The sequence below is a fragment of the Rhyacophila brunnea genome, unplaced genomic scaffold (genome assembly GCF_057557595.1).
Source record: "Rhyacophila brunnea isolate RB1 unplaced genomic scaffold, BYU_Rbru_1.0 scaffold_8, whole genome shotgun sequence".
NCBI lineage: Eukaryota > Metazoa > Arthropoda > Insecta > Trichoptera > Rhyacophilidae > Rhyacophila > Rhyacophila brunnea.
Window position 1 is genome coordinate 32,746,248 of NW_028233350.1, and position 19,381 is coordinate 32,765,628.

Consider the following 19,381-nt stretch of genomic DNA (forward strand, 5'->3'; position numbering starts at 1 on the left):
CCTTCTGGAATTGTACGGAAGGCATTATTAGAGGGGGTTTCTTTATAAACGGAATACGGGTTCCCGTTATTATTTTTAATAATGGTGGTGGTGCACCCTTGGCCTGCCAGATTTCCTGGAAATGCTGGAGGCGTCCCCCTGTGAACGTGGTGAGTGAGACCCGGTCACCTGCGTCTAGGGTAAGTGCCCCTCGCACCACCTCAGTTATCTCTGGGAAAAACTCGGTTGGATGGGCGTGGGCCTCTCGGCAAGCCACCCCTAACCTGGTCTGATATCCTCCTCGTGTATTCCTGCCTCCGAAAGGTGTCCTTGTGTCCACCTGACGAAGTGCTAGGTTGACTCTCCCTGCCCTGGTCAACCACTGTGGTGGTCTGATCGAAGACCTTCTCGCGACCCCCACCTCTTTCTAGGAAAACCGCCAGTTTATCTTTGTTGAATATATGTTCGGTGCTAGGTGGGATTTTGTTAATAGCCTCTCGCGTAAAGGTGTCTTTTATTACCGAGGGGATTTTCTGCCGCCTCGTCTGAACCAACTCTGCCCGTTTTCCACAAAGGATTCGGGTGACGTCCTCAGACACTTTGTTGAGTGCTGACGAGGTCCCGAACTTCTTTACGACCGTCTCAAAAAGAGCCGCACCAATGGTATGGTCGCTGACAGAGTCAACCACTCGCTGTAACGCGTCCCGAATGCACTCCTTTTGAGCGAGCATCGCATTTTGGAGGCCGGCGATCGTAGGGGCGTAACTCATCGTTGAGTCCCAACTCAACGAAGGACGGGGCCGCCAAATATTGTTTTTGGGTTTCAGCATAGCAAACCCCCGCCCAATTATCTGTGTCGAAAAGTTAGAGTCTGCTAAGTTCCGCTACTCGAGCTTTGTCTGGCGTCGGAAAAGCAGGCTCCTGTACTACGACACTAAATACAGGCAACGGAATCCTGTTGGCTTTTTCCGCTGTTTCGGGACTTGCGGGCGGCCGTAAAAAACTTACCGGAGAGTCGATGTTTACCGTACTTTCGTTAGACTCAAATTTTTCCGCTTGTGAACAAAGGAAAAACAATCAACTATGAATAAGCAGAGACAAAGGACGCCACCAATAGAAGCGTCAGTCCTGCCAGCCTACTAAACAAGATGAGCAACCAGAGAGATAAATAATCGAGAAGAAAAATGGGTAAAAAGGGGCCAGCACAGAAGAACACAAGGCAAAAAATACGATCAACATCTCAAGGGACTTCAGAGTCAATAGCGAATAATACAGTTTCCGTATTCTTAATTGTTTTGAAATAAATCGTTCCAAATTCTTTTATAGACACATTTATACATCATTATTTTCATCAACAGTCCTACTAAAATATGATGTATAGGTACATTTATTTACACAAGTAATTAGTAAGTTAAGTAAGTTGTTTCAAAGAACTCCCTTCTAAATTATTTCAAATGTGAGTTATAATAGTTATGCATTCAGCTGACGATTTTATTTCAAACCATGAATATTTCTGTCCTTCTGTATCAACTTTGCGGCTTTGGAAAGGTACCCTCAATAAATCAGAAAATTATTCATAACATTGATCTTGAAATTGACACCATTCTCGTAGGTATTGTATCAGTACGCCCTCTTTGTTGTTTCGTTCTTCGTTGTTTTATTTGTTTCTCTCTCAATTATTGAGTGGACACTGTTACACTCCATGTGACTGTGCCCCAGGGGCCTTATGTTAGAACTTGCGAGTTGTAGTCGCCCGGTTGACATGACATCTTATGACATCATTGTGACGTACTACCGGAGTGATAATAGCATTCGAGAAAATAACGCTACTAATGCTTCAAATACACTCTGTGACGATCGGTTATATATATGTCGAAAAACCCGTTTCTTATATTGGCGTCCTGTGTCACAGGGTGTCACAGAGTCTAAATACGATGTCATAGCTCTCATACAATATGTATGTATAATATGTCGGAATGACATAGATTTGATATAGACACTAAAACGCTCTTAGCATATATGTGCCCGCTCGTCATATAGTCTATTTGAACCTTAAAATAGTGACGTTATCCATTGTCCCCATACACAAATAGGAGTTTCAGTATAATAATATCTATGGTGAGCCGTGTGCGTTGGACGGCTTGCCTTGAGCGTGTATTGGCTGACGTCACAATTACCTCATGTCGTCGGGTGGCTTAATATCACTAGTTAGAACATAGGGCTGCAGGTATCAAAAATTTGTGATCAATTGATTTGACTGTTGGTTATTGAGACATAAAATATAAAAACACGGAAGTCACATGGCTATTCCTGTTTTGTCCCCCGTAAGTGTCAGAAAAAATATCACTTAATACAAATTTAATGTAGAGGTATAAAACTATTAAAAAATGAAATAAACAAGTGCAATTTACCCTCTCTACCTTCTATAGACTCATGCTACATGTAACACCATGAATTCCCATCATCTTTATTTTTACCTTTTTGAATATTAACCATTGCAATAACGTACTATTACAAACGTCAATAACATATCAACGTAAAGTAGAATTCACGCTTAATATGATACGTTTTCTGTGTTGAAATATCACTCATAACTTATGATTTTACCGGAAAAAATATTGACGTCACTCAGAAAGAAAATAGGTAGTGTACATAATTTCATTGTGATAGAGTTTTTTTTGACAAAAGTGCATCAGACTGACATTTTGATGCTCTCTCTATACTATAGGCACTGTCCAAGCTATTTGGGTACCTATATGTCGCTGATTCAAACAGCACTGCAGTATTAATCTACGCTACAACGAATTGGGAATAGAGGTACATTTAAGTCACACAACACTGTTCTCTTAATAGCTTTCTGTATATTTCTTTACATTAACCATAATAAAATCGAAAACTGGTAGCAATTTTTTTTCATGACTTGTCATTGTTCTGCATAAAATGATCTAAATTTTAGACATCTGCATACCAAGGTACTTAACTCATTTTCGGATGTTTGATGACATATACCCAAAGTGCTCGGACGTGGTGGTTTGGCGGGCGCGGGGCGGCGGTGGTGCGGGCAACTCAAACGTATGAACACGTCTCGACATGTCCGTAGACCATTGCGCGGGGACGGGTGTTCGCGCGTGTTATTTTGGCACGTGTAGCTTGGCGTAGACAAGATCGTACATGCGGCGGGCTCTTCCCATACTGCGCGCATAGAGATGTCCGCACTGAATGGATGGGCGCCAATGCGGGAAACGAGCGAGCAGCGGGTGTCTCAAACCATCATGAGCTTACCGCGCGCGTCAGGTGCATTTGTGGTATTAGCGCTTGGCCGTAGTCGTGGGGCGTGTACGACGCGGAATAGGCGCGGGGACGGGCACGGGTAGAGTGTTCGTAGTAGGCCGCGCGCGTCCGGTCGTGTTCAGCGTCAAATCAGGGATAGGAAACCATAAACACAGAAAAGTTTTTGCTGGAAAACTCCTATTTGAAATGGCAAAACTTTGCAGCAAAATATGGGGACAATGAAATCAATATGGAAAGCACTTTAATATACGAATTTTATAACTTATACAAGAAACTGCGGGAACAACCAGACAAATTTTTCGAATAAGAGTAACATGAGCAAATATTTGATCAGGGGTAGTTCTCGGGTCAACATAACTCGACGGCCGCCCACGGTTCGTTTTGGCCAGACCTCAGTGCGTTTCTCCGAAAGGGTTACGTATCTGGGAGTAATTCTTGATGACAAGCTGTCTTTCGTTCACCAATTTAAGACCGAGGGTGGTACGGGGCGGGTTTGGTGGAGGGACTTTAGCTTTCGTTCACCACGACAAGACGGCCGTCTCTAAGGCCAATTCGGCCTATCAGAGAATGGCCCGAATGGCGGGCAGCAATTGGGGACTAAAGCCTAGAGCCCTTAAGGTTGCATACGGCGCAATTTTCATGGGAATTGCCGGTTACACCTCCAGCATTTGGCATTCCCGAGTAAACTCCTTAACTCTCGTGAGACGCGCACTACTAAGCGGGCAGCGACTTGCGCTGATCTCGCTTACCAAAGCCTACCGCACAACTTCTACTGACGCGCTTGCCATACTCGCGGGGGTGCTACCCCTCGATCTGCACGTCCAAGTCAGAGGATCGATCACCCTCCTCTTGAGGGGGATCAGCACAATACTCGCCGGTGTCCATCTGACACCACCGCAGAGATCCGAGGACGTTCCTTACAGGAAGACTGTAAGTGACATTGTGTACAAGACCGCATTTGCGGCATCGTCGCTATAGGATTTGTTTCCCGAATAGACCAAATGTCAATTTTACAGGAGACGAAAAATAAATTTCATTGTCGTATATTTTAATATCAGTAGACGTATCAATCATTCTTTCTATACTGCATGATTGCAACATTATCTAAGAGTAGATTCCGAGAATAATATACTGGTATAAATCATTAAATGCACAGAAAATGCGTTTTATTTACAAGTGCTCACTGTGGATATTCGGGAAATTTTTAGCGCTCTCTCAGAATAATGGATATTCGGGACAAAACACGGACGTTCGGGATTTAAGACCGTAGCGTATTGTTGCACGGCCCACAGATTACTGAGTGGTCAAAAAGTATGCGCCTCAAATGTTATATTTATTTACACGATAATTGTTAATAATTACCTCTACTATTTAAATACTTAATGATCGTAATTACCCAAGTTCGTATGTAATAATAACATGCGGAAATTGCTTTTTCGATTTTTTTTTCGGATTAAGTAATAAAATAGTTTTTAAGTAATTAACTATGTTTTTATTGAACGAATAATTCACAAGATTTAAGAATGTACCATTCTAATAATTGAACATATTTACATAATTTTTTAAAATCACTTCTGAGAAAATATATTATAAGGTATCTACTACTTCAATTACTAACCGACGTCACGGTCATTTCTCCAATATTTTATGATGGTACTTATATATGTATATTATTATATCTATATATTTCTATAATTGACAATTAAACATATTACAAACCACCAAATAAATATTATATATTTACTATTGTAAGGAATAACAACACAAAATAATAGCATGTATAAATTAATTACCATTGGCTGCTAATATTAGGTAGTTACCAATATCCTAAGTATATAATATCCACCAAATAAATAGTTACTAACATACATATTAAATTAAATTAACTATCAGCGCATTCAAAAATAAATAATAGCATCGCCTTTATTTTCATAGAAATACCTAGATTAAAAGTAAAATAAAGACAAACAATGTTTGATTAATAATAATTTGAAATAATAATTATTTTTTACGTCATAGTAGTTGCCGGGTCACACTGTAGAATTCATATCACCGTTGGGATTTTGTGTCATTTATCAAAACAAAATGCAGTTATTTAGGTTAAAATACTCACTTCCATAACTCTACTGTAAGTTCAGGGCGAACTGGTGATGTATCAGCTATGAATGATCTCTTCAAATTTGATGAATTCACTATTAAAACAATAGTAACGTTAAAAACAATATCAATAAGACGAAATTTGAAAGAAGTCTCCAGACGGCCGAAAAATTTGAAAGTGGGCGTGATTGTTTTAGAGCTAGACAGCGTGAATGTGGGAGCGAGATGCACGGCGTGAGCGCAGTTTGATTGGCTAAAGTCATATTCGGGAAATAAACACTCAGCCAGAGATATATTTCGACCGAAATTAACTTGGATATTCAGGTACGAATAGTTGGACATTCGGGAGGACACCACGGAATAATTGTAACTTAACATGGCGTATTCGGGTTTTTTTTAAAAAATATCTCTGTTCCTAGATAAAAATATATTGTTTTTATAAATGATTTCGGTAGAGTTCGATAAAAGAAATTGAACTGCATTAAAATGTCGATTTCGACAAAAATGGATATTCGGGAAACAAATCCTATAGCGACGGCATGGCAGGCGAGGTGGACCGCCTCTCCCAAGGGGCGGCACACTTACCGTTTTTTTCCAGACGTATTCTGCAGGCATCAAACTAGAAGACTCCAACCTTCGCACTGGATTAGCCAGTTCCTCACCGGCCATGGCAACTTCGCCGCCAGACTCCACGAGTTTGGCTTGATAGTAGATGGGTCGGGTTGTACCTGCGGGCATGACCACATGTTGAACACATCCTCTGGGATTGCCCGCTTATGGAATTCGAACGAGCGGAGCTGTTTGCCAGGGTCCGTCCTCACACGGGCCCAATTGGTCATGGAGATCTGGTAGCAACCGAGAACCAACTTTGCGGCATTTGAGAAATTTGCAGCGTCGTATTGGGAGCGGGATAGTCCCGACTCTTCTGTAGACTCATTCATTTCAATTCGTGACACTCAGTATGCGGGTACACAAAGCGCTTAACGTCAGCGGACAGCAGAGCCAGTCCAAAAACAAACATTTTCTTTCTTAACTTTCTTCTTTAAGCACTACGGTGCATGGTTGCAGCATCAGTCCCGTGCGGCTCCGTCTCGGGACGGAATGAGTACTTAAAATCACTTCTTTCAGACACGTTTAAAGCGTCATAGAAAGCGGCCGTGCATATCCACGGTTGTGCATATATGACGGGTGGTGGTGGGCACTTTAACGTATTCTTTTTCAATCATTTTTTGCAATCCGAGTATCGCCTTTCGGTATCTTCAAACACCACCAATGGTGAATACATACTGTCATATAATACAGTTAATTCCTGTTTATTTGGTAAATTTATATTTATTAATTTAAATTCCATTAAGTACCCTTGGTCGATAATATAATTTGATTATATATTGGATAATATATAAGGAAACTAGGTTTAAAAATGACTTTTCGGTTCATATAGTGTGAATGTAGGTGTAGAATATACGCTTCATAACTTTGCACCCCGGATCTAGGATGGAAATGACGTACCTACTCAATATATTTTATTTTTATTATGTTTATTTTTTTTATTAAGGAAAACAAACATTTACATAGATTACAAATATGTATAAAATAGACTAGAAAAAAGATATTGCAACCAGCAAAGTTTCCATATAAATTATAATATATTATATAGGTATATAATTATAATATAATATATATATATATATATATATAAGCCTAACAATATATAAAGCAAGAAGAACATAAAATACAGAGAAATTAGATAAAGAGATAAGTAAATGAGAAAGAATATTGAATAATTATAGAAAAAAATATAAAAAACAATAAGTATAAGTAAGATAAGTATACAATATTATATGTGTGTTAAGAATGATTGAAATTTAAACATATTATTTTTACATATTATTTATATAAGTAGTAAAAAATGCAAAATTATAAAACGTATATACCTATTTTACATCACTGAGCACTATCTATGCTTTGGGAAGATAATACCACAAATGCACCTGACGCGCGCGGTAAACTCATGATGGCTTGAGACACCCGCTGCTGTATGGGAAGAGCCCGCCGCATGTGCGATCTTGTCTGCGCCAAGCTACACGCGCCACCACAACACGCGCGAACACCCGTCCCCGCGCATTGTCTACGGACATCTCGAGACGTGTTCATACGTTTGAGTTGCCCGCACCGCCGCCGCCCCTCGCCCGCCAAACCACCACGTCCGAGCACTTATCGTCGCAAAGCAAAGATAGTGCGAAATGATGTAAAATAGGTATACGTTTTATAATTTTGCACTTTTAAATTTCAATAATTCTTATAACACAGATACTTATAATATTGTATACAAAGAGATGGAAGGAGTCCAATCTCTTTGCATATACCACTTCTCCTGCGTGTCACGGATATTACCATTACAATATGTTTATCTTTCGCATTTTATGACAGCTCGACTTGTTTATTCGTTCGTTGATCATCCGTCGGTCAAGAGTATAGAAAAATCGGACGATTTATTGTCCCGGATTTTGGAATGGAACGCTAGTCGGCTGGCGCTTGCATAAACACAAAAAATAAATTTTTATAATTATTTTAAAATGGCAATAAATAAAATGAAAACAAACTTGTCTATGGATATTGGCAACTGTCATTTTCGGAAACTTCAAACTGTCGAGTCAAGGCGGAATCATTCATAGATAATAATGAATCATTGCTAGTAGACTGCCTAATATCTATAATGTATCTGAATTGTTTCTTAATAAAACATTCATTTGAATAACTACCATATTCTGAAGCCGCATGTTTCGTAACGCTATTTTTTTTAAATTACTATCGAGTCTCAAAGTAAGATTGGCGCTTTAAATATTGTTTTTTGTTTTACCTTCGTGCCGTTTTACTCTACTACGATCATTTCGAAACCGAAAAGTGTATTTTGGTCTTTCAAAAAAATATTTTTCAGAATGGCCTTAAAACTTACTGACATAAAAGAGTTAGGAGGAGAGCACGTAAAAATTAAAGATCCTTCAGGACTCGAAGATAAGATTAATAAAATCATTAACGACGGGAGAAGTAAGCTACAGGTTGTCACTGATTTTGACTGCACCCTCACGAAGCAAAAGATATCCAGTGGTAAACTACTCAGCAGCTTCGGTAAGTACATATTGAAATTTATTAACTAAGTATAATTTTTGTGGTTATAAATTAAGTAAGTTGGTACATATTATTGTGTTAAATTATTTGGTAAAATAAAATTATTGATTTACTATTATCGGTATTATAACAGTGTTTTGTACAAATTGAATTCGTGCTAGTCATCAGTAAGAATCATGAAAAGTACCTGTGTATAAATTTTTTTATTCAATACTGAACAGGTATACAAAATACGAGAATGTCTATATTAAAATTTGGCCAACACCAGATGCCACCTATAATTAAGTTGGTACTTAATATATTATGTACATATATATATATATACGATGGCCAATCGGCTAAGTGTCGGCTTATAATATCGTGGATCAAATTTTGTTTGGCAAATACACATATTGTTTTTCAATTTGTGTGTGGTCAGAGTATAGACCTAATAGGTTGAGCAAGTGGCTGACATCCATTTCTCGTAAAAAACGAAAAATCTGTTTATATAAACTGTGGAGGCCCATATGATCTTATTAGGATTGGACATGGTCGGAAAAAATATTATTTTGTCAATACTGAATATAGCAAAGAAGTTGGTCTATTTATACATTATTTCTGTTATATTATTTGAAATTATTTAGCCAACGTATGGTTCATTTGTTGAACTCGACAAATATTAACATTGCTCAGTTGCCATTCCGATTTTCTTACTCACGCGAAATGGCTGCCATTTTTTATGTTCATCGTGACTTAAGTGCAGTTATAAATGGTTTTACAAAATTTTCACAAGATTTTTCAACTAAATAATAATGCTGAGGTATTTGTAGTATTATTGGCGGCTTGACACCCACGGTGGCCATGCGGCTTAAGCATTGGACTATCACGCCGTGGGTCCCAGGTTCGAATCCTGGGTCTGGCAAGTACACATATTGTTTTTCAATTTGTGTGTGAGTCAGGGTATGGACCTAATAGGTTGAGCAAGTGGCTGACATCCATTTCTCATAAAAAAAAAACAAAAAAACCTATTAACACAAAACCTCTACTCTGTGGAGGCCCATATAATCCTATTAGGATCGGACATGGTTTAAAAAACAAAAAAAATTGACTACTTATCTACTCTTTGTGATGGATTGTCTTTTTATACGCCTTGCAAATTGACAAATAAATGTCAAAGCAGTAGTGTAGAGTTCTTTGCAATGCAAAGTCATTTGTAGAGCTAACTTAATCAGTGGACTAGAGGTCCCTTTTTCAGCGTCTTTGAAATATACAGAAGAATTTTAGTGCCTTTCTAGAATAATAAAATCAATATTAAAATTTGGTTAACACCAAAGTCACTTATACTTGTTGTTGGTACAGTAGAACCTTGGCTATCCAGACCTCGATTACCTGGATTTCTGATTATCAGTTTAGTATGAAAGATAAGTAATGGTACTATTTAAAGTACTTACCTATATAATTACTGAAAAGTGAATTTTGTTATTAAAAAAGGCTTATTCTGGTTGTAAAATAGATGTTTAATAATTTTTTCGATTATCTTGATTTATCGTTATTTAATCTACTTACCTTCATCCCAATTAGTCCAAATAATCGAGGTTCCTCTGTATCTTTAATTACCTTGATTAATTACAAAGCTAAGCAAAGCAAAGTCACCTTTCATTTGGTGATTTGATAGGCACTATGTATTTTAAAATTTTTCATTATTGTGTGTCAAATAGTTAACCATTTTTTTATCTAGTTAATCTTTTATGTTGAAAAAATACAGAAAATGTGAACTATTTACCATAATTTTTATTCCGGGAAATTTTAGGCCTCTGTGTAGGAAATTCTATAAATTATATCTGACAAGACATTTATTATATTGTAAAATCTTTCTTATATGTTTCTATGTTCATTTTGTCGCATTTGAAAATACGAGGCAGCTAAAAATTAAGGACTAATAGGGATACAAGGATTTTTTTACTATCGGAGAAAGTCCATAATATATGTGTTTATCTCACTTGACTCATCGATTTGAACTGAATTAAATCACTTGATTAAGGCAAGCAATCAGAGAAACCCAATTTGTAAAGTATTTGTGTGCAATTATTGATGTATATGAAATGCTATTTATTTAAGGAATGTTTAATGAGTGCCCGTCGGTGCCATCTTCATTCAAGTCGGAGGATCGGAGATTGTCTGACATTTATAAACCAATTGAGAATAGTCCAGTTCTCTCCATAGAGTATAAAACAGAAAAAATGGCAGAATGGTACTCGAAAGGAAATGAGATAATGAGGTTTGTTTGTAAAATATTTGTACTGTAATACAAAACATGTTTATCTTTGTTGATTGTAAACAAATCAAAATTGATTGTAAAGTAATCATTTTTATAACAAGATAAACAAACAGTGCTAATCTTTGTATGTATTTTGAAACATTAATGGAAAAGTAATGAAATGAATAAATTTATGTAATTATTATTGCATGCATAATATAAAATAAATTAAAACTAAAGTTTACTCATGGTAGATTCTGTTTAATACTGAAAATACCATGTCTGTTCAAGTATCTGACTGACATTTAGTGGGGAAAAATACAATTACTCATGTGGATGTCTGCATCCCCTTCAAAACGGTCTTCTTGGAATTACATTCACTTCATTGCCACCCAGCAGTGCTGCCGGTGTTGGAAGCAGTGGCGGCCGGTGATTTTTTGGATTGTAATTTTTGAGGGTGCGCTGGAAACCTACCTTATTGAAAAATGAAATCAATTCGGCGTTATTTTTGATTTGACAAAACGTTATTGACATTTGGGAAATTACCTGTATATTTTATATTTTTAATAAAACATGTTGCGAGTTACTTAAATCTTTATTGGATTTGTTTTAAGAAACGATTGCATCTCTTATAGTAGATGAATACCTCTTACTTTCGACGTAAGCCATCTTATTCCTATATAAGTACATTATCTTTAGCAATTTGTACACTGTACGAATAATGATTATTATGAAACTGCACTTTGTGAAATAGTATTAAAATTTATTAGCTTATCACTAGAATTCATGAATTAATAATTTTCTATACCTATTATAAATAACCGACATCATTTCCCATTTAGTCAACACACAGGATAATGAAATATTAATTTTCCAGAAATGCGGTAGGTACCAAAATTATTTTTATCTTCATTGATTTAATTTGCAGTACACATAAATCAAAATATCTTACCGACATTCTATTATATTTCTTACCCTTTTTAAATTTAGAACATAATGAATTCTATTGTATTTAGTTTAACAGGCATTTTACATAAGAGATTGCTAAATATGATACTAAACATAATTTGAGCGTGAAGTCGCGGCGTCTATAATAACAAACCATAATTCAAATCTGTAACTGCTCTCTACTCAGAACAATATGATGTCATTTCACCCGGTCGGCGCACGATATTCTGGAACTTACGCATGGCGTAAATGATTAGCACGGTTTAAGTTGTTTTATAATGGCTTTAGTTAATACTAAGCTTTGGGTTCATTTTAAATAAACAAAATATATTGCCGGGGCGCAAACGATTTCAGCGAGGATGACGTACACGGTGCATAGTGCCTGTATTATTGCCGATTGGGAATGTGGGCACATCGGTTTATGGTTTGCATTACAATAAGTGAGCGATAATATTAAAAACCTATGAAGAAAAAATATGATTTACGATGTTGAACGATGTTTCATAGCAATGCAAGCAGTGCGGTGCACTTGCATGATGTTAGACCAGCCGTCGCTGGTTGGAAGCATTTCTAGAACACCTCTTTGGGAATAAAGTACAACCGAATTGTCGTGTAACCCATGCATAATGTCTTCTTTTGACTGAAACCAGGTTTCTTTCAGTGGAATTTCCAGATTGGACACCAACTAAAAACTACAAAGAACCCATATCAGGAGAGTACGGAGCCTGATGAATCAGAGAAGTGATGTGTTTATCCAAGAAAGTCTGAATCAGATGCGATGATTTTGAAAATACGTCATAACTTAATCACAAAGCTCGTTACTTTTTTTTGGCGAAATTTGAATCACCTCTGATAGCGTAAATGTTCAATTAATTTGCTTGAATCACAGGCAGCTTATAGTGATCGATGTGAGTCCCATTTGGTTCTCCCTTATTTCCTAGTATGTATTTTAAAATTTATTTTTGTTTGATTTTAGGGGATTTCCGTTTCCAGAGGAAGAATTAAAAATCGTTTCTAAGATGGTGGCGGATAATCTTCGGTTAGTCGTGTTTCTTTATTTGCTATGATGAAATTTTCTAATACTCAGGCCTATCTTATCTATTCTTATGAAATAATGATCAAACAGAAATCGGAATAATTAAGGTCCGGATAACTGTCTATTGTATTATATTGTATTCTATTGTATTAATAGAAGTTTTATATTTATCTAAAGAAAATATAAGCCGGATAATAATCCAGCTTCACCGTACGCACAGCACCAATGACATTAATATGGATGAAGCATCTGGAAAAAAATGACAGTCACTTTTTTGTCGGGTCTGCCGAATGGCATAACCTGTTCTAACGCCGTTTACAATAAAGGTGATATTGCTATAAATTCCCGATGCTTTTTGTCGGTCTGCCGAATGGCTTGGTTCGCCCAAATGAACATTGACACTAGAAACACTGTTCTAACGCCATTACAATAACGGTGATATTGCTATAAATTCCCGATGCGTGATATCGCATAATGTAAATTGCGTGACGTCTACCTATGCTATGCGCGAATTTACTTGCTAGCTACTGTACTGAGTGCGTTGTCCATTAATAATGTCATTGCACAGCACACATATGAGAGGTCTATTTTCAAAACTCCTGGAGTTCACATATCACCAAAAACTATCCAAAAATATTTACATGTACTATGCTTAATTTTACACAATATGTACCTAATGATCTATGATTTCCAAAAACTTCTCAAAAGTATAATTATAAAAATGTTTATAAGTTTAATGAGTAACAGAAACTGAAAAAAATGACAGATATAGTCCAATTTTATTTTGCGTATTTTGCAATTAAGAGAAAAATAGGTAAATTGTTCTAATTTGATACAATACAATTAGAAAAAGAGACTAACGTTGCAACCATCTATTGACATACAAACGCATTGTTTACCACAAATGTTGAATTGTGGACTTATCAATAGTTAGAAAATGGACACTTCGCACCATGAGTGTAAAACCAAGGCATCTGCAAAAGACATATTTTGGATATATTAGGGTTTGAAGTCTTTCGTTTTATTAGGAGAAATAGAGTTTCTAAAAAAACCATATTATTTGGTTTATATCTACATTATATTGCATATTCTTTCAGTTACTTCACTTTTGCATTATCAAGTTCACGACTTTTGCAGTTGTTTTGCATTAAATTTCGAAATTGAAAAATATGCAGATGCCTTGGTTTTACACTCACGGTGCGAGTCTTGACATAATACAGTTTACAATTTATTAATAAAAACAATATTTAAAATTACACAGAATGAATGAAATATTAAAAGAAGCATAATGTTCATAAATATATCGACAAACCCGAATCATGAAAAATAACCCTATCGAATATAATATATATATATTTTCTTTTTAACTCTGCAACATGCCATGAGGCCCAATGACAGTATTGTATATAATTAGTAATAGAAGTGAAACATTCACAAACACCCAGGCGTTGAGAAAATCACATTAATATATTGTGACCTCACTGGAATCGAATTCGGAGCCCCCAAATGAAAGGCCAGTACCTTATACACTGGACTGTGAAGGTAATAATATGTATTGTCCGACAACAAGAAATTGGCGATAACAGGAAGTCGCTGTAATCGCATGTAGAAGACTTCTAGTGACGTATTTGTCATGGCAGTAACGCGTGCTAGAGGCGTGTTTAAATAATGTTGTATTGGCTCTCCTTTTAGATGCTACTACTTTTCTTTTTCGCAATAAGCCAAAAGTTTACTAATGATAATTCAGTACTGTTCGGTTATGAGGAATACAGCGGAAAACACATTTTGAAAATACCCGATATACTGGATTATTTGTTAGTTTGGGTTAGTTTAGGTTAGGTTGGGTTAGGTTAACCTAACAAATAATCCAGTATATCGGGTATTTTCAAAATGTGTTTTCCGCTGTATTCCTCATAACCGAACAGTACCGATAATTCTAATATCACTCCTGACCGTTTTAGACATATTTTTATCATAAAAAGCTTCAAATTACCTAAATTGACAAATCCGTACACCACGGAAACGTAAATTGAAATGATAAATTTAGGGGCGTTCCTCATTTGAAAACGGAAGTGTGCTTAGCTGCACTGGAGGGGATTGTTAGTTCACAGTTTTCACACGTGGACAAGAAGTTCTTGGTCGATAGTAGATAATATGTTTAAATCACTGAATATAATTTTTTTTTTTTTTCAGAGATGGTGTTGACGATATGTTTTCTAATTTAAAAGAAGGGGATGTTCCTGTCTTAGTTTTTTCGGCCGGTCTTGGAGACGCTGTGATGTCAGTTTTGAAGACTGCAGATGTCCTTACTCCTAATGTAGTGGTAAAATTAATCCTTAATCTCATTATTTTAATCTATTACTAACTTATGTAATGTTAATTTATTGATATCATTTCGTGAGACCCATTTGATGAAATCTTGTACAATGGAACAGATTTTTGAAGACCATTAAGGGAGTTTCCAACATGATACTGCAGAAGAGTGGTAATCAAAGTGTGCGGTGTGAGCAATCCCCAATGGCGCTGCATTCTGTTGAGAAAAATAATGATTCCAAACCATTTACAGATATACCTAATTATATCTGTTTAGTACTGCTTCTTGAAATATTTATACATAATATTATATATCAAAAACAATCCCCAGGAGTCTCAGTCACCCGCGTGTAAAATTACAGAAACTGTCCCCTCAATAAGTAAGTACAAGTAAAAAAATATTTTTTTAGAATGAAAATATCTATTCACTAAGTTAAAATTTATACTAAAACTGTAAATGATATTGTAAATCACAAACTAAAATTGACTACTTAGGTACGCTAAAATATTTGTTATACATTTGTGGCATAATATATAATTTTATGGAGTTTTTGTTCATTTTTTGGCTGGCTCTGAAGGATATCTCTTGTGAATGCTGGCAGTGACAAACTTTTGAAAATTTTACAAATTCAATTCAGTTGCATCTGGTATTTTCTAGTGATAAGTTTTAAGGTATCTACATTGTTTTCATCTATTGAGTATGCTTTGCTTTGTGTTCTTTAGTTTTTTTATGCCTAAAATGTATTTTTAAAGTTTTTCTTTGTTATTAAAGATTAATTACTATTATGACAGACAAACAAATTTATTTCAACATAGTACCAACTCATTTTTACAAAATTTGGAGTAATGCAGTTTATCTCTCACATACAGAAGTATCTTACTGGGTTGATGAAAAGTATTGGTATTGATTAACAGCTCTACTGTATGCCCATATTGTATGCCGTATTGACCATATATCATAAAGCATATTTTATTACCATAACATAAACAAATAAAATTGATTTCTTTTATATAAATGTATCCTTGTTTGGCGTGAATATGTTGATAAGTCTAAAAACATCAATTTTCAAGGCAGCTATTTGTAGGTTTGGCTGTCTGTGGTAGGTCTAAATCAGGAATGTTCTTAAATCCTAGTTTTTAAAAATATCCAAAAATATACACACAATCTGATATACCACAGAAAGCCAAGGATGCAAATAGCTGCCTTGAGAATTCATGTTTTTAGGCTTATCAACATATTCATGCCAAACACGGATATATTTACACTAGAATCTCAGTTGGCTTATCAATGTTATGTAATTATGAATTATTTGTTTTGGTTTTGTACTTGAAAGACTTTTATTTACTATTCTTATTCTTTATTTCTCAGTGCTAGATGCCAGGGTGGGATTTCGCCTACTTCACTGGCTATTTACTGCTCCTTGCCAATCTTATTGAGTTTATAGTACTTTTCATCCCGTTTACCGTTATCAGTGTTATATAAACAGACTACCGTGAAACACTGATTTTATATTTTTCAAGGGAATTACCGATTTTTAAAATTTACTGTATGTATGTATACTGATTTGATGTTTAAACAATGATATTTGTTACAGGTTATTTCAAACTTTTTGAAGATTGACGATAGCGGAATCATTGACGGAATGAAAGGCGAAATTATACACATCTTCAATAAGAATGAGACAGCTATAAAAAACACAGTCTATTACGACATGGTGAAATATAGGACAAATGTGATTATATTGGGGGATTCAATCGGCGATGCTAGAATGGCCGACGGGATGGAAAATATTGAATCGGTCATCAAAATTGGATTCCTGTACGTGCATCCCGAGGAGTTCTTGGAGAAATATATGGAGCATTTTGATATAGTTCTAATAGATGACCAAACGGTGTCCATACCTAATGCCATTATCGATTTGATTATAAAAAATGTATGAAGAGCATTACATATATTAGAAATAGTTCAATTCGGTAGGTACTTAAAGATTTGTGTAGAAGATCTCGAAATATAATATATATTATTAGAGTAAGGCAACCAAATATGCCAAGATTATGTATGCCACCTTGAGAATCTCACTTCTACATATGTCATTAATTCGTCGTTCATTTTCTACAAACATGTATCTCAATTTTTTACCGTTTTGAGTTGTTTGATGTAATGAATTTAGAATTTGAATACGCACATATATACCACTAACACGTATCTCAAAACATACTTTATAACAAAATAGATTTAGGCAATGACGAAAGTGTACTGCGATAGATTGAAGAAACATAACATTTTTTTCATGAAAGTATGTGTAACTATACTAAATGGATATTTTCATATAAGAAAATTTATTTCTGAATAAAAAACTGAGAGAATAAAGTTGTTATTTGCCTCTCCTGAAAAGCTGAGTTTTTTTGAGATACGTGTTTGTAGAAAATTAATGACGAATTGTAATTCATTATTATTAGAGCTTGTGATTTCTCGAGAAATTGTTATCATTACGAAATTACTTCTTTTGCTGATTATTTTATTTATTAGATCTTACGGCCAAATTTTTTTTAACTCTTAAAAAAAATTACTGGGAAATTTAACCAATTTCACTCGAAATCAAAACTCGGGCTTTTTTTAAACCGAAAAATCAATTTTTTTTAGGCAGACTAGCCTACTGACAATTTCTTGAGCATTCTTGAGTCGAGGTTTCACAACTAGGGACTACAATACCGAATGAAAAGATCAATACAGAAAGTCCTCGACTTATTCGATTTTTAAAAATATGTTTTTTTTTGCTGCAATTTGTTTCTCTGCGTTTGCGTTTACATACAATATTATGGTTCATGTAAAAAAATTAGTAGTAATGCAATCTACGATAATTACCAAGAAAAAGAGGAATATTAATAGAAGAAATGGAAAAATTATTGGTTATATGGATGGAAGATATGCAGCAACATCAATAAGCCTTATACTCATACAGAAGAAAGCCTTAAGTCGTTTTGAAAATGATGACAGTGTTGATACTCATACATTCACTCCAAATCACGGATGCTTTCAAAAATTTAAAGGCCGTATTAAACTACACAACATCAAAGTAACAGGTGAGGCTGCGAATTTTATCAATAGTCTAGCAGAAATCATAAAAAAATGAGTATTACTTCCCACAATAAATTTTAAATGTGGATGAAACTGAGCTTATTGGAAAAAAATGCCAGTCGGTCATATATATCCCAACTAGAAAAATTTATGCCAGGTGTCTAAAGATAGGCTACTTGGTGGAAATGCTGCTGGGGTTGCAAAATCAAACCACTTCATCAATCAATAATGTTTTTAAAATGTATGTATGTAGGTCCATTTTATTTTCACCTATCCTTTGAAACCAACACTAATTTTTTTTTTAAATTGCATGAACGAATTAGTCACGTAAGTTGAGGGCTTACTGTACTGGTATTTCATATAGAATATCGGTAGGTATTCGTTAAAACAATTTATATAAATTTCAGATTTAATATTTTTCTACATTTTCATGGTATTTTTTGATTGCTTGCTATTTTATTAAACAAAGAAAAAATCTCAAGTATGTATTGTAACAAAGGACATATTATATTTTATGTGTTAATAATAATGAGGATATTAATTTTACAAAAAGGACTTAGCTTGTTTTAACTATATTACACTAATTTAATATGTACATACTATCAATTCATTTACAGCACTTGTTTCACTCACGATTCACGATCTTCATCTCATTTTATAAATTATCATCAATTATTAACAAGTAAACGATGAATCTCTTAAAAAGTTTTAATGTAATTTATAGTACGGGTTTACTCAGTTAACGGTGTATTATTTTTCATTTATAGTAAAAAAAAATGAAGTATTTGAATTTCTTATGCAAAAGTTGATTGGAATTACGTAAAGACATTGAAGAAAACCTTAACTGTGTATATAGATGGAACTTAAAAATGTGAAAGTGAAGCTGAAAAAAGTGTTACTAACAAAGATGTTAAAAAAAACCTTTATAGAGATGAAGCCTAAATGTATGAAATCCAAGTAAAAAAATACCTAAATCAAGCATAAAACACCTTGTGAAAAGATACTTTCTCTTAAATTTTAGGCAGCTAAAACCAATATCATCAATAATTATATTTATGATGAATAATCATGTACATAAAACACCGAAAAATATAAACAAAGCAACAGACTTCTAACCATGTAAACGCGAGTTACCATTTTGTTTTTCGGGGTCTGCCATTGAAGAAAATAATGGACTTGTTACCAATAAAACCCCACATACAATAATTAGATTTTAAAATCGAACAGCCTCCAAAATTCCTGATACGGAATGTGCATAAGACACATTCTATCT

The 19,381-nt window shown here is 35.0% G+C and overlaps 1 protein-coding gene across 2 annotated transcripts; it reads left to right on the forward strand.

The window, feature by feature from the left end:
* Nucleotides 1–7,403: 7,403 nt before the first annotated feature.
* Nucleotides 7,404–18,631, forward strand: cN-IIIB (cytosolic 5'-nucleotidase IIIB). Of its 2 annotated transcripts, none has more exons than XM_085958836.1 (6): nucleotides 7,404–7,624; nucleotides 8,306–8,496; nucleotides 10,594–10,753; nucleotides 12,657–12,719; nucleotides 14,910–15,039; nucleotides 16,625–18,631. In XM_085958836.1, exons 2-6 carry the CDS (start codon nucleotides 8,307–8,309, stop codon nucleotides 16,967–16,969), a joined length of 888 nt encoding a protein of 295 aa, XP_085814962.1. In that variant the 5' UTR covers nucleotides 7,404–7,624; nucleotide 8,306; the 3' UTR covers nucleotides 16,970–18,631. The 2 variants fall into 2 exon arrangements, with proteins under 2 accessions (XP_085814962.1, XP_085814961.1); XM_085958835.1 differs by lacking the exon at nucleotides 7,404–7,624 and adding an exon at nucleotides 7,997–8,190.
* The last annotated feature ends 750 nt before the right edge of the window (nucleotides 18,632–19,381 follow it).

Bases quoted from the DNA above. Each gene is read 5' to 3' on its own strand.
- cN-IIIB (XM_085958836.1), top strand. From the start codon at position 8,307: ATGGCCTTAAAACTTACTGACATAAAAGAGTTAGGAGGAGAGCACGTA. The intron at 12,720-14,909 runs GTTAGTCGTGTT...TTTTTTTTTCAG, and splicing joins ATGGTGGCGGATAATCTTCG to AGATGGTGTTGACGATATGT. The intron at 15,040-16,624 runs GTAAAATTAATC...TATTTGTTACAG, and splicing joins TCCTTACTCCTAATGTAGTG to GTTATTTCAAACTTTTTGAA.